A 16,357-nucleotide genomic window follows, 5' to 3' on the forward strand; every position below is an offset into this window, starting at 1 on the left:
GCTGATAAACTGTATAACATTATGGCTGTATTTATGGGACCTCAAGTGTCATGTATTACATGGTTATTTCCTCACAATGTGAGGAGAAAAGTAATTTTAAAGGAAATCTTCCAGATTGCCCTGGGGAAATGAATTTGCTTTATTTAATAAGAAAGACTGTGTAACACAATACAGGCAAATACAGAATTGTGATCTGCATCTGGAGACAGTGTCTAGGCATGTAGAACCCATTTGCAGCTGAGTCTGGTGAATGACCATAGTTGGGCTTCTACAGAGACATCAGCATGAAAAAGAAGGTTAACGGGGAATGTGGGCCTGCTGAGGGGGATGGGGACCTGATGGCAAAGGATCTGGAAGGGGAAAAGTTGTACTGAAGTTTTTTTCACATCTGTCTTTCCTAGCAAAACTGTTCCTAGGAATGTGACAGCAGTGGGAAGGTTTGGGAAGTCATCCTCTTGCAAGGAAGCTTTTTTTATCCGTGGTGTATAGGATCTGATTGAGACCATTTAAATGAAGTGAACTTTCACAGGTGAAAGGGCCTGGATAGGGTGAACCCAGCTGGAAAAACTGGCCCATGGCATTGTGAGGGGACTCTTGTCAATGTGTGAAGGATCATGGTGATCGAGGAAGTTCCTGCAGACTGTAAGAAAGCCAGTGCCACTTTTCAAGGGCAAGAGGGAGAATCCAAAACACGATAGGAGCATCTGCCTCATGTCGATTTCTGGAATAGAGATGGAGCATTTCACCCTGAAAACTATTCCCAGAACTAGAAGGTGATTAGGAGCAATCATGATGGATTTACAGAGGGAAAAAAGTGCTGGTCAGCCTGACAGCCTTCTGCAGTGTGGTGACTGGCAGGGTGGGTGTAGGGGATGTTGTTTAGCAAGTCCTTAGAAGTCTTTTGGATACCCTCAAAGACAAAACCATGAAGTTCAGGCTAGATGCACTGACAGGAGAGTGAATCCAAAACTTGCTGCACTAACAGACCCAAAGGTCAGATCCCAGGGCTGTGTTTTCCCTCTCCTGTCTGTTGAAGTACAAATGATGTGGGAAAATCTTAGTACCCAGGCCTTTTCTAGAGTGATAGTTTCTGTTTTCATTCTCAACCTTCAGCTGTCAGCAGATGAGGAACTTCTGTCCGCCAACATAATTCTTTATAATATGTCTTTCATTGCTTTTTCCAAACCTTTTTTTAAAGCACACTAACGTTTTTAGCTTTTGTAGCACTGTGTTTCAAAGAACCTCCCAATTGCATTATGTGTGTGTGTGATATGTGTGTTTTCTATGTTGTATTCCTTTCCTGTGTTTAGGATTTTTTAAAATTTTGTAAGTTCATTACTTTGCAATATGTGTTGGTTTTCAGTGAGGATGTTTTAAAATTTTGATTCTGTTGCATGCTGAGTTCTAAATACTAAAAGTTTGCAAGACTATATTTGTTTTCTTTTTTTTCCTCCCCAGACAGAAAGATGCAATATTAGGATAATATAATTTCATTGGTCTCAAAGGTCTAAAATCCAATTATAAACAAGATGGCCAAATAAAATTTATGTTTTCAGGGGAAAAATCAACGTTAAAATTTAGGTGCTTACCATGCCATCTTATAATTCCATTCTTGGTCTTCCAAAGAGAATGGTGAACATTATAGAGCATGGCAATTTTGGTAGCATGGTTGAGCTACAGCCATACAGAAAAATATCCTGTGTATACTTTAATTTTTCATATGTCTCTCATAAATATGTTCTGAAATTATTCTCTTCAAAGTCCAGGGTTTAAAGGAAATAATGAAAATTGCATCACCTGTCATGTATCATTTACGTGCATGAAAAGTGCTCATGCTTTTTATAATGGATTATAAACCACACTGCTGATAATGGTTAATGGTGTAATGGAGTTAGTTTGGAGGGGTTTAGTGGGAGTGATGGGGTTTACCTTGTCCTAAATAACTACTATGGCTAATCACAATTTAGTCACATGACATAGAGAACTATTGTTAATTTACTGTTTCCGGTGGTTTACCTGCAAGAGTATTTTAGTGAATCAGAGGTTAAGGCATTATAATTATTTCAGAATTGATGTATAATTTCTTGTTTTCCCTTGTTCATTTTTATTTTCTGTTCTTTCTTTCTCTTACATGCTGCAGTTGCAAACATATTATGGCGAGAGCAAGGTACTAATGGAGATTACTTTTGTTCATATTTTCTGTAGTGTGATGAAATGCTCATCTGTTGTTTCTTGTGTATGTGTATCTATGTTTGTTTGTACTCTACAGTTACAGTAGTTACCTACCCCCTTGCAACAATAAGGAATTTGACTGAAAAATATTAAAGTGGAAATGAATCCTATAAACGCTCATACTTTTGTAAACTGCTTTTCCTTTTTGGGAGAGAGAAGGAAATGAGCTGTTCACAATTTTGACAATTGTTTGAAGATACACAACAAGAAGCTCAGATTTAAAATGTAGACCATTGATTGTTGTCATGGTAAAACTTCTAACCAGTCAGCCTATATGCTGTTGAGATTGATTTTCTTCTATGAATCTCTCTTATTTGACAAAATTATAATCTTAAACAGTTTAAAATTGACATACCTGTTGTTGTGTAATTAAACTAAGCATTTTATTCTTATATTCAGGAAAGGTTTGTAAACAAATGTTGGGGGAAGGAATGGATGTTTGTGATGAACTGAAGGATAAACATAAATAAAGACACAATCAGGTGTTATTAACGTAAAAATCATGGAAATATTTTTTACAAGCCAAAGATAGGTATTTATTTTCATCTATATTACATGATCTCAAAAATTATCCTCATATTCCAGAAAAATACCATAATCTAAGAGTTGTCATGAGTTCCCATTTTGTTGCTCTAAGTAGCCTGTTCTTCATATAAAGTTGCAATTTAGGAATTAAAACTTTTCAGTAATAAGAAATTTTTTCAATTATTTCCATTGGAAGATTGATAATACAAGATAACAAGTGAATCAGGCTTTGCTGTAAATTCATGCTAGAAATGGTATTTCTGCATATTTTTAATTTTTTTTAAAATTCATTTAAAGATTTAAAAATCTGACATTTCATTTGCCTCTATGTAGTAGCCTTTGGCATTCCCATTGAATTTATAAATATGAACTACTTTTATTTTTTGACACCTGTTTTACCATTTGCTCTGCTGATACAAGTAATAATTTCTGTGATTGTAGTGGAGCTCAGCTGTTGTCCTGCTGCTCTATTGGCCTTGCAGATTACAAGTGATTGGAGTTTCATACAATTACATAGTTAATGATTAAACTGATATGCAACAAATTTGTACCAAATTCTCAAAAGTATGCAGTTCTCATCTCATGTTGGGAAAGCATCAAGTATATTTTATCTCAAAACTGAAAACATTATTAGTATCTCCTTGATTTTTTAATTTTTTTGTCTTTTCAAGTCAATTTGTTGCTTTCAGTCATTACAATGCACCTAGGAAAATTTAACTTCTGTGATAAAAAATACCAATTAAAAATATTAGCTTACCAGAGTCCTTATGGTAAATACATTCAAATTTCTCTGTAACTAGTGTGAAACTAATCAAAAAGCAATGTGTAGTACCAAATCTTGTGTCTCCTAGAGCAGATATTCTCAATCTCTCTGCATAGAACTGTAGGCCAGTCATTGTGATTTCAGTAAATACTGTTGCTAATTACAACATTGAAAATATTTTACAAGAGACCGATACCCTGAAGATGCCAATAAACATCACCACCAACTTCTCTGGGCCATCCATACCCTGCCATTATCTGTTATGAAAGTATTAACACATAGGAAGGGAGGGATGGGTGATTAGTAGGACAATCAAGAGCATGAAACCATACATGGACCTTAATGCCTAGAGATATTTCTGTATCAAGTTCACAAAATCTTTATCACAACCACTTGCATCAGAAAATCTGAAAGGATTTTGAAGGTACATGTGTATTACAGTAATAATGCAATATATAAATAAATACAAATCTATTAATATATATGCAAAAGAATCCCAACCACCACCATTAAAAAAAATGTTAGCCAGTTTTAAGTATCAATTTAGTCTAAATAAAGCAAATCTATTTATCTGTCGCTTCTGGCACTGCATTAAAAATGTGCAGGATTTTATTTAGTGGGAGGAGGGCTGCAAAATTAAGTCATCAAAGGAATAGCTCCTGTAGTTTTGAAAAAGTGGCTTGCTGAGGGGATTAGATATTTATGCAGATTAGATATTTGTACAGGTATCTGTAGCCACTCACTCAAATGAAGAGTTTTGGATCATAATAAGTTGGAAAGGGGAATTAACTAATTGGATCCAGAGGTAAAGTTTTGTTATATGAACTGACTTCCTTAACTTCATATTGAAATGGAAGAAGGACATTTAATACTGTATGTCCTTCACTGTTTTTGTAGAACAGTTTGATTAACATTATTATCCAGACTTTAGAAATAAAGCCCTAAAACTTTGGTCTGTTTATTAGTCATAAATAATACCTGTACATTGGAAATGTTTCTTTGGAGTATTGGTACCTGAGGTGGAGGTTTTAGGAGCCTGATGACCAAATGTCTAGGTCACCTGGGGCTGTCAGCTGAGCGACTTCCTCACATTCTGGTATTGCTTATCCTGCTAATAACCGTAATACACCTCAGCCAGTGAAAGGATGGAGAAGGGAAAACCGTGTTTTGTGCCCAGCCATGTTCACGTATTCATCCCCAAGGCACAGTGTGCCAGTTGCTCAGCTATAGATCTCTACACTGTGTTCATTGGTACAGGCAGCCTTACATCACTCAGGCTTATCTGCAAATTTCAGCTGTTCTTACATGATACAATGTCAGGCATTCTCTAAAGAGAGACCTGAATATGCTGTCTCGTACAGGCCGTGTGGTTTATCTGCATGCAAGGCACACAGGTGCCCACTGGCCAGAGTGGCCATGTTGCCCTGAGTACACCCTGTGCTCTGAACAGACATGACTGGGGAGCTTTCCATGAACATAAGTCTGGTTCTATGCTACACCTAATGCAGCACAGGCAATTTTCTCTCCCAATTTTTGCTAGCCTATCAATGGATAGATTCAATATAAAGTGAGGAAAACCCTGCCTGGAGACTGCCTCTCCTTCTGGGAAAAATTGGCGAGAAATGGGAAATGATTCCACAAGATTTCTCAAAGATAATTGAATGTGTTTGTTCTGGGCATAGCCTGACAATCTTCTACATACGACAACCTTTAAAGAGATGTGTTAGCAATGTGATTCCTAACGGGGATTGGAAACTTTTGTGTTCATGTGTACATAAATGCATTTATACATACATACACAAACATTCATTCCCCGTACCCCCTCTTGATTTTCTTATTATTTTATTTTGTCTTAAGACCTGTCCTCTCTCTATTTACATTGGCTTTCCCTCAGAGTTTAGGATAAGCAGAATTTCAGATTCGAGTTTCTTTTTCATGGGTTTGACTCCTCCATGTTCCTATGCCAAATATTGTTATGTCAAGTGAAAGCTTAGGTCCTGTGCCCAGGATGGATGCAAACATTTACCATTGCAGCCAACAGTTTACTTGTCAGAATGGTTATAGTTGATATATATGATTTTCTGAGTACTATAATTTTCTTCAAATAATTGTATGAATATGAGCTGATCATCCATTATGGCATCCATATAGCAAATAAACAACTGTTGTCTTAATTGGCACACAGAAAACTAGTGAGACTGTCCTTTTCTGTGGTCATGACCATAATCACAGATATTGTGAGACTTCATGCTGCAGATCTGGCTCCCACCTTCTGCACAAAACTTAGCATCATCTGTATTTCAGCAACATTGTGGAAGAAGGATTGAATAGTTCCGTAAACACCTATGGCCCTTCAACATTGGAATCAATGTCTGCCCAACTCTATCTTTCTAATAAAATAAAATAGACGATATTTCCTTTTCTGATGGAAATATCAAGTAAGAGTTTATAACAAAGACTCAGGTCTTCTCTTTCAATGTTATACAGTAATTATGTTAAGTCCTCCGTCCTTAAGAAAAATTAATTTTAAAAAGTATACATAGAGAATTTCTATTAATTTGATTTCAGTGTAGATGATTTCACAAGATCACTTTTATTTCTGCAACTGTCAAACTGTGCATTTCTAGATCTGTAGTCATTAACACACTATCTTGCCAATGGGAAAAAAAAACTATGTAAAATTCTAAATAATGGAACAGTTTTGTTTCAGTTTTACGACAAAATATCCCATAGGTTTAGCTGTGTTACTATTATACACATTAACAAACTGATCTTGTACCAAACTGTGATTAGGTTTTTAGTTCAAGACAAGGATTTTCCTTTTTTGTCCTCACTTAATTTTATACATTTCAATGTGTTTTTGTCCCTAAGGTCTGGGAATTGGGAACATGTTTTATGTTTTTTATGAAGATGGCATCAAAGTAATACAACCAGTGGAATGTGAATTTCAGAGGCATATTAAGCCTAGTGAAAAACTCCTCGGTTTTCAGGCAAGTTGTCTTTAAAAATCTATTTATAGTGTTTTCTCAGTTATAATTTTCTTTACATACAACGTTATTACTAATTCAGTGTTTTTTGCTTGATAAATTCAGCCATGTCTTCTGAATTAATAAATAGCCTGTAATGGTGATCTCAAAATTTCTTGTATTGTCCTCTATTAAATTCAAGCTTTCAGTCCCTCTTTTCTGTTGAATATTCCCTGAATACTTTTGAAAACCTTTTCTTTCTTTGACCATCTTTCTCATTTCCCAGTTCTTTAACAGCTCTCTATTTCTGGATTTGTTGTTGTTTTTTTTAGTTTCCACCAGCTTCCCACCTCCAACCCACCAGTTTAAGTTCATCTTAATGAATCAGGGATTGGTTCTCTCTGTATTATATATAGGATCTTTTGGGGAGTGGGGAAGTGTTAATGGTTTCTTTTTCTCCACTGGATGTTTGTCTGTATTAAACGTGTGAGGCAAATCTCTGTCCTAGTAAGCACTCTCACAACATCCACTGAAGTTAGTAGAGATGATTGATGCTTTGGTTCCAACTAAAAATTCATATAAGTAGTTTCAATAACTTTACTGTTAACATATTTATAGCTGAGTTTTCCAAATTCTTAGAATTTATGATATAGTTTCCCTGAGTAGGATGCATAAAAACACTAGTGTATTCTTCACTTCCATTTATTCTTGTGATGTTTTTCCTTTACTGCTAATCAAATTGCTAGCTGACATGATGCATGTTCCCACTGGAACACTTGGTACTAGTCACTACATTAAGACTTACTCTATATGTTATATCAGCTTTCAAAAATAGTAACTTTTTCTCATTTGGATCTGAATGAGTGACCTTGAAATACATACTAAGCATTGAGCTGTACACTTTGGGTTTTTTTTTTCTCTAATGTCTCAATGACAGCAGAACTAGAGCTGTCTCAATGGAATTTGCCTCTTCTGTTATCATTATTGATGTCAAAGGCTGCTGTGCTCAGCAACAAGATTTATTTTAGTGGGAATAGTTATGCTTTGAAAAGCTAATCATACCTTGATTCGTGCTGCTTAAGTGAAATTAGATTGACACAGTCAAAAAATAAGCCAAAAAGCTTTTTTTCATGGCTGTTTAATTAAAAAGCTGATTATGTAAGAATTCTGTTAAAATTTTATTGATTTAAAGTGCAGTCTAGATTTTAAGAGTATTTTTATTGAAACGTGTCAATGATCAGGATGAATAGGTAGAGTTTGTTTCCTTTATGAACCTTTCAAACTTGAAGTAGCATAATAACTATATCTTCTTGGAGGGCGAATAAAAAGGAAAAACAAGAAAAGCCCAGGAAAGTAGGCTATTTGATAACTTTAATTCTAAAGTTTTTTTTTAAGAAATTAAAAATTTCTTAAAAAAATTAATTCTCCTTTGAAGAATATCATATGTTCCTCAAGCCTCTTTGGAAAGTCTGTTTCCTCTGAATAATAATAATAAAATAGTCCAGTTCTGTCCCAGAATCAGATTTTTATCAAGTTCAGCGTGTGATTGCTTAGTGATAACAGCTCATGTCATAAATTGCTGGTTAGTAATTATCTTTGGCTCTGTCATATACTTTCACTAATCAGAGATGTGTAAGTATTATCAGGAATATTTTGGTGTAGCTTTACATAGCTTTTCCCATTAGGGCACCTCCATGACTTAACTATTAACATATTAATAATAAAGGAATCACGTGCTTGCCTAAACCTCTCCCATTCCTCATTTCTTTACACTTCTCTGAATTAGCTGTTCAAGTGATAAGTAAAACCACAGGAGAGTTTATTGCCAAACAGTCTCTAAAGCGTAGGAACATTTCTAAATTCAATAGTGCAGTTTAGATAGTAGAAAATGTCTGGATATTAAACATGACACGCCAGTGTTCCTCCACAGGTTTCCTGTTTGTCTGTCAGCAAACCTGAACTGAGCTTCTGTAAAAGAATGAGCTCAGGTGTTTCTACACAATATTGCACTGTATTGTGAACAACACTGCAGTACTTATACATCTACATATTTAGGTATGCTAATTTTGCTAAAGGTAAATATATTTTCTCACTTGCTATATACTTAAGAACCCTTATCTAAATATTTAATTACCTCTTATGGAGCTGAGTGTCAATACAGCAAAACACTTTGGTGTATATCTAGCATGGGAATCAATTGGAGTCACTGTGTTTAAAGTGAAGCAAAAGATTTAGTGCTTTACTGGATCGTCATGGGTCACAGAAATTGTAAAGACCTCCTTCCCAGAAGGAGGTGGGTTTTTTCCTCCCCCAAGAAGATATGCTTATTATGCTACTCCAGGTTTGAAAGGTTCGAAAAGAAAACAAATTTTACCTATTCATCCTGATTACTGACACATTTCAATAAAAATACTCTTAAAATCTTCACAGAAATTGTAAAGACCTCCTTCCTCTCCTTCCCAAAATCTCCTAAATTACTTGAATCTTCTTAATGTCAAGTGCAAATAGAAATTTATTAGTCTGATAGTGAAAATTCTAGATGCATAGGGACAGAAATAAACTGATTTCTGTTTTCTGATACAGGTTGTTGTTAGACCAGCTTTGACAGCTGTTTGTTTAACCTGTTGTCAAATAGATTCTTAGCCATGGTTCAAGTAGAGTCTTTCGCCTCATCATTCAAAAGTGCTTGGGACATTTTCCTCACTAACATTCAACCTCTGTTTATCCTCTGCAAATTAATATTATCCAAAGATTTAAATTCTAATTCTTATGCAAAAGTGTTTTTATTTTCCTTTCACAATGAATCCCAATTAGAATAATTATTTCCAGAGACTGGGAAAAAAGCAATTGAAACAGATGCCTTTTGGAGACTAATGAAAAAATCCTTTTGGCTTCAACATAAAGCTGATTTTCTGTTTATTACAAGAAGTAGCACATAATGGCCAAATTTCAATAAAATATGCCATCTCACATTTGAATATATGCTGGAGGTCAGAGAAAAATACTTCATTTCATTATAATTAATGTGACTACATGGCATACAAAATTTCCACAGGAAATTAGATTGAAGCATACTTTGTAGTCCACGGAAACTGCCTTGGTTTACACTCTCACAGCACAGAAAGTGTATTAAATACTAGCCTTTGTTTGCAAAAAAAAAAAGTTTAAAAAAATCCAGTCTGATTTTTAGTAAAGAATGTCAAGAAAACAGTGATTTAATGTAGATGAGGTGATACATAAATTCATGAATTTAAACATGCACTGCTGCAACCTGTTGGTATCACCTTGCTCTTAGGCAGCCATAACATAGCTGGACATTTCATTACACTGCCTAAAGGTTTCACTCTCATCCTGCTGAAACACTGAGGACCCTTTGCAATGAGGGTAAGTTAATAAACACAGAATTTGCACGTATAAATCTGCAAGTACATGATTCCTCTTGAGATTTTCTTGCCCCAGACTATCTTGAAAAAATTTCTCTAAGGATTTATTTTCCTCCATCTGCTGACTTGTTACAGAGCAAGTCACTTTTTGATTAAAAAGTCTGGGAGGAATACAACAATGAGGTAAATTAATGTTTTATCAGATGTTAACTTTTTTTTTTTCAGAGAGAATAAATTAGGAAAAAGTAAATTGCTCACATATTAATTAGAAGAAGAAAATGGTGGGTTTATGCTTATATTTTAAGGAGAAAAAATTTTAAGCAATTACCCAACCACTGGGGAAATTAATATGGAACCTTAGAATGACTGCCTGTAGTGTAAAAGAAGTCCAAATTGTCTAATGAGATAAATTTTATGTTTTCAAAAGCAAGATTTCAGTTCTGTTGAAATAGCTTCTGATAAATGCAGATTTGAATAACTAGAAGAAGAAGAGGGAAGCAACCACATAAACCAGTTTACACTGGGAAAAACACTGTTTTGGATATATGAATTCTGGTGCATAATTTTCACTGTTACATTGAAAAAAAAGATTTTTGCTTTTATTTTATGTTTTCAGTCTTTTCGGGCAAGGTGAGAACTGGCATTGGATTATAGAAATTTATGACAACTTGAAAAATATTTAGAACCTCTCTTGTATATGTAGATATGTATATGTGTGGTTCTGTGTTTATATATACATATGCATAAATATATAAGACTATATTGGTACTGGTCTTACAGTGAAAAAATCTTTAAAAATACTCTTCTGAGTATTTTAGACTCAGATTCAGGAAAATGTGTAAGGCAGTTGCTCATCTCTGGATATAGCTATAAGTGCTTAAGTTAGAGTATTTTGCTATTCTGCTATACATCCCACAAGGGGAGGTGGAATCAGAGAAATCGTTTACACTAATCCATATGATGCCATGGGAGAGAAAGACAGATTCCTTCAGCATAATTTTTGAATAAGATATTGAATATGTCCTTGTAGAATTCAGTCCCAGAAACTCATGTAAATTAATGTGAGTCCCTGAGGGACAAATGAAAATAACATATCTGTGTAGATTTGTTGCAAACATTTGTGGATTCGTTGTTTGAAGGTGCTTGCTCTGAGAAATAAGAGGATGGTGTAGAACCATCTAGGTGTAATTATCTGTTTAGATAAAACATGAAAGTAAGACACGGTATATTTAGAATAAATATAAAAAATAATGAGATCAGTGAAACAATCTTCCACTTGAAGTGACAGTTACCCAGAAGGCAAATGACAATAGATCACTGATATGATGATTGCACATCATATTAGAGACATACTTGCATATGTTGACTTTATGCAACAATGAAAAGCATTTAGCTACTTTTAAGAATGAAAATCCCATTTGTCCCATGCCTGTCATTCCTTAAAAAATCAAATTTTTCACTTCTCCCTTAGATCTTCATGGCTTTTTATCAGCATGAACTAAATCTTTCTTGTTACTTATTTCTAACTTCTCCTGAAGTTCCTGATGATGTGCTATTGTACAGTACCTGAGTTTAGTGACCTTTCCTTATCATGTGATTCCTGAAAGACCTTCCCTTTGTTGAGGTTTAGGAGCCATGTAAAAGCAAGCAGTGGCTTTCAATCTTCTGCAAAGAAACTCTCTTTTTTAAAGCTGTAAATTGATTTATTTCTTCTTTTGACATATAAAGATTGAGTGTATTTTCGAAAATGTAGAGGCACAGCAGGCAACGAATGCTGATGATACAGAAAAGGAAGTGTTGAAATGCATCATCCTCTTGAAGAGCATTGCTTGGTGCCAGACATGGTGTTGTGCCACATAATGTTTCCTGTGCCTTTTAAAAGGCATTTGATGCTTAGAAACAGAATTCTTGTTTAAGAGCTCATCATATCTTGCTGCTCATTCTACATTGAGTCATTATCTGCTGACATATCGTAATTATTTTCACAGCGGCCAGTTATGATGTATCAGGCAGAGCATTCTAAATTAGGAATAAGCAGCAGATAAGTGGCAAAAAGAAATAATACTTTTGATTTGGTAAAATTGTCCCTTGTGATGCAAAGAATTTAAAATAAGAGGCAAAAGGAGAAAAGGTCAGAAAAATGAAAGCACTTGATACATCCTGTACTTTTCCAAGTAGAGTGTTTTTCAGGTCCATATTTTCAAATAATTATAATGTCCATTATAGGAAAGAAACCATGCTGTTTCATAAATGAAATTTTCTCATTTGACCAAGTAACCTTTAATTTTGATAAAACCAAGCTTTTTCTGGGAGAAAGTATTTGCAAATAGGGTAGTTAACAACATGATGATTTGCCATATATTTCTACAAATCAGGAATAGCGAGCATGCAAACTCTGGTTAGCTATTTTGACTGAGAATGTATAGTTATATGTATTATGAAATATCAGTTCACTGAAGTGAACAGATTTTATTTTTTTCAAATTCATACTTTTGCAGGAATGGAAGGGCAGAGATGGAAGGAATGGTAGTAAGAAGATATTTGGTACTTATTGGGTTTAACACTAGTAAGATAGGCCATGAGGCTGTCTTATGGTAGAGGTTGCCACACTTGATCTTTAAAGCAGCCTATCAACTCCAGGTGACCAAAACAGCTGATCCCTCTGACTGCTGCTTTGCCCCTGTGCCGTGTGACAATCTGCACCACACCACTCCCCTTTCTCTTCATGTGCACATGATCATCTCCCCAGTTCGGTATTCCCTGGCTCACTGCTGTGCTCGGCTGAAGGGTAAGCCATGCCTGCACTGCAGGGCACCGTGGTGCTGCTCAGGTGGGAGCTGCCAGCCCCTGCAGGAACACACTGTGTGTCTGGTTTGGTTTGATGGTTTTAAGGTCTCCTGCCCCTTGCTTGCTTTGTTTCTACATTAATTTTTTTTTCAAATTTTTTCTTTCTCAGGTTAACAGTACTTACTTCTTGAATTTCTAGAAAACATCCCAAAATTTGGTGTATGAATTCTTTTATAGTGCTTGTGAGTTGTGGTGCTTACAGATGCAGTTTGGCTAACATGAGTTTATGTCCTAGTGTGAACTCTCCTTTTTCCTTCCCTGCATTTTCTGATGTTTTATTTTACAGTTAAAAAAGAAGAAAATGGGTATAATTTGTCTCTCTATTACATTGTTGACTGTGTTGATTCTTATACTTTTCCTATTTCTATTGAATTATAGGATGAAGTTTGTCCCAAAGCAGATGGTGATCCTGTTCAGCGGTGTGTTTGGGCAACTGCTGTTAATGTAAAAGACAAATTCATTTATGTGACCCAGCCCACACTCGACAGAGTTCTCATTGTTGATGTGCAGTCTCAGAAAGTTGTACAGGTATTTATTTCTAATTTTTTAAGTTACTATTTAATTTAGACAATAGAATTTAAGACTTTCCTTCATATTTCAGAGACAGAAATAGAGTTATCTTGAGAGTAAACTCATTATTTGGAAAAAACTCATTATTTGGAAAAAAGTTCCAAATAATGAGTAAACTCATTATTTGGAATGTTGAAACCTACTTTCAACATTCAGCAGCAGTATCTGTTTAGCAACTGTTCTTCTCAATAGACAATTGTAAGGAAGATAACACGAAAATAGCTCTTTGAAATATTTGAGTAGTTGAGAAAATGAGTTCTTTAGGAAGTTTCTGACTGGAAGTTCTTTTCACTGTAAAATGATGATTGGCTAAAATAGAGTCTCATCACAAGGATATGTCTATCAGTTTTGACAGAAAGGTCAGGGTTGGCTACAGAAGGTGGAGGACTGTTACTCTGTCACTGTTAACTCTGCTTTTAGACAGAGAGAATTACAAAAACAGTAAAAATAAACACCACTCTTAGCTAAGACCAGACACTTTGAATTCAAACTTCTTCTCTACTCCTCTTTCTTAGTCTCTGGGATTCTGGAGTATCTGCTTGGTGGATAATTCATTGAGTAAAAGAGAGAAATCAATGTTACGCTACAGTGATTAATACAGTCACAGAGTGTGAGCAAAACCAGGTGTGGTGTGTTGACCCTGTCTGGAGGCCAGATAGCAACAAAGCCACTCCACCACTCCTCTCCCCAGCTGGACAGACCAAGAAAAGGTTTTTGGGTTGAGATAAGGGAAGGGAAAGATCATTCAGCAATTACCATCACAGGCAAAACAGACTTGACTTTGATAATAAATTCAGCTCATTTGCCTACCAAAATCTAAGCAGGATAATGGATAGTGTAACAAATCCTAAACACCTGTCACCCAGCGCTCCCTCCTTCCTGGGCTTAGTTTTATTCCTGACTCTCTGCCTCCTCCCCTCACAGCAGTGAAAGGGATGGGGATTCAGTTGGTCACATGTAATTTCTGCTGCTGCTTCTTCCTCAGAGAGAGTAGTTCCTCTTTTCCCTGCTCCCTCCTGGGGCCATTCCCATGGGAGACAGTCTTCCATGAACTTGTCCAGTGTGAGTCTTCCCCATGGACTTCAGTTCTTCACAAGCTGCTCCAGTGTGAGTCTCTTTCCATGGGATACAGTCCTTCAGGAAGAGATTGCTCCAGGTTGGGTCCCCTATGAGGTCACAAGTCCTGCCAGGAGCCTGCTCCAGTATAGGCTTCCCATGGATTCAAAGCCTCCTTCAGGCATTCACCTGGAGCCAGTGTAGGGTCCTGCAGGGGCTGCAGGTGGATCTCTGCTCCACCCAGACCTCCATGGGCTGCGGGGGCACACTTGCTTCACTCTGGTCTTCACCACAGGCTGCAAGGGAATCTCTGCTGGCTCACCTCAAGCATCTCCTGCCCCTTCTTCTCCACTGACCTGGGCATCTGCAGTGCTGTTCCTCTGATGTGTTCCCACTCCTCTCTCATCTGGTTGCAAGCACAGTAGCACTTTTATGTGGCTCAGAGGTTATCCCAGAGGTTTTACCCCACCACTGATGCACTGGATATGGGCCAGCAGCAGGTCTGTGCTGGCACCAGCTGGCGCAGGCTCTGTCAGGCATGGGGGAAGTGTCTGGCATCTTCTTACAGAAGCCACCCATGTAGCTCCCCCCTGCTGCCAAAAGCTTGTCACACAAACCCAGTGCACCACGGTACAAGGCAGTGCTCATAGTCATATTTATATTATATCAATATCATCACATTTATAGGAAACAGGTGTCCTTTAGTAAATAAAACACTGATTTTTTTAAATTAGAAACCTAACTAAATTGTTAATAAAAAACCACACTTAAATAGAGCTGTTCTTCATGCCTTTTGGTTTTCTCACTGATAAGTGAATGAAAAATCTTTAAAGTATAGATTATATGTTAGGCTCCAGGGAGACAGTATTGTGTCCTTAAAGGGGACTTATAGGGAATTTGGAGACAGATTTATTAATAGGGACAGTAGCAATAGGCAAAGCGTAATGGTTTTAAACTAAAATAAAAAAAAGGTGGATGCAGAATAGATATAATGAAGACTTTTTTACAATGAGGTTTGCAAAACACTGTCAGAGGTTGCCCAGAGAAGTGGTGCAAGCCCCATCCCTGGAAACCTGCAAAGTCAGTTTAGATGGGGCTCTGAGCAAACTGATCTAGTTGAAGATGTCACTGCTCACTAGTGAGTTTGGACTAGAAGACTTTTAAAAGTCCCTTCCAGCTCAAACTATTCCATCGTGTAAGTGTACACATGTATTCTGTACAGGCTTATAAAATTTAAAAACAAATAACAAAATTGCATTTATAAAATGCATGACTTACAAAAATATTTGTAATACTTTTGCATACTTGAAACACTTGCTTTCTGAATTCTGTGTCAGCTGTCTCAGATATGGCTTCCTCAAAACTTGAACTATCCAAAAGGACTTGTAAAATATTTTATTCAGTAAGTTAATAATAAAAAGGTGGGGATTTTTAACTTAAATTTACCTTTGCATATTAAAATCGAGATAGAATGAGTGGGTAATGATTTTTTTTTTCTAAAAACTATACTTTTTTACAACCAGTTTGATATATTACTTCAGGGAGACAGAGTAAAAACCCACGATCTCAACACAGTCCACAAATTTGAAGGAGTGGAATGTCTGGCAATGCTTTCCATGGTCTTTGACTGACATTCAGGTGTCAGCTTCCTTTTCTCCACAGGAGGGATGAAATATCAATATAATTGCATTTATTAGCATTTAGACTTCAGTGTCAAAAGCACATGATTCCTCTTGAGCTCACTGAAAATAGGTTTTAATTTAGGCTTTATGAAATATGTTCATTGCTAAGCTCTTCTAATTTGTCTTTAGTTACATTATTTATTGTTTTAAATATGTAAAAATATAGATCACTTTACCATTAAAAATTGCAGAGATACCTACTGCAAAGATATATGTTAATTAAAAAGTAAAATTCAGTAAATTAACCACTAATTAAAAGTTCACCCTTCACAAGAATTGTATGTAAAACAATTGTACAGTTTTTGAATGGCATTAGATTGTTCTATCAAAAAA

At 36.0% G+C, this 16,357-nt stretch overlaps 1 protein-coding gene across 3 annotated transcripts in view; it reads left to right on the plus strand.

Moving 5' to 3' along the window:
- Positions 1-16,357, plus strand: part of FSTL5 (follistatin like 5) — a 271,451-nt gene that overhangs the window by 223,325 nt on the left and 31,769 nt on the right. For 2 of the 3 annotated variants that reach the window (XM_054295663.1, XM_054295662.1), the window contains 3 exons: positions 2,141-2,167; positions 6,392-6,510; positions 13,095-13,244. In XM_054295663.1, the coding sequence (XP_054151638.1) occupies positions 2,141-2,167; positions 6,392-6,510; positions 13,095-13,244 (296 nt within the window). The remainder of the gene's footprint in view (positions 1-2,140; positions 2,168-6,391; positions 6,511-13,094; positions 13,245-16,357) is intronic. The other variant, XM_054295664.1, reaches the window with a different exon arrangement.

The sequence above is a fragment of the Melozone crissalis genome, unplaced genomic scaffold, assembly GCF_028551555.1.
Source record: "Melozone crissalis strain CALT ecotype California unplaced genomic scaffold, PUWL_Pcris_2 ptg000006l_1, whole genome shotgun sequence".
In the NCBI taxonomy this organism is placed as follows: Eukaryota; Metazoa; Chordata; class Aves; order Passeriformes; family Passerellidae; genus Melozone; species Melozone crissalis.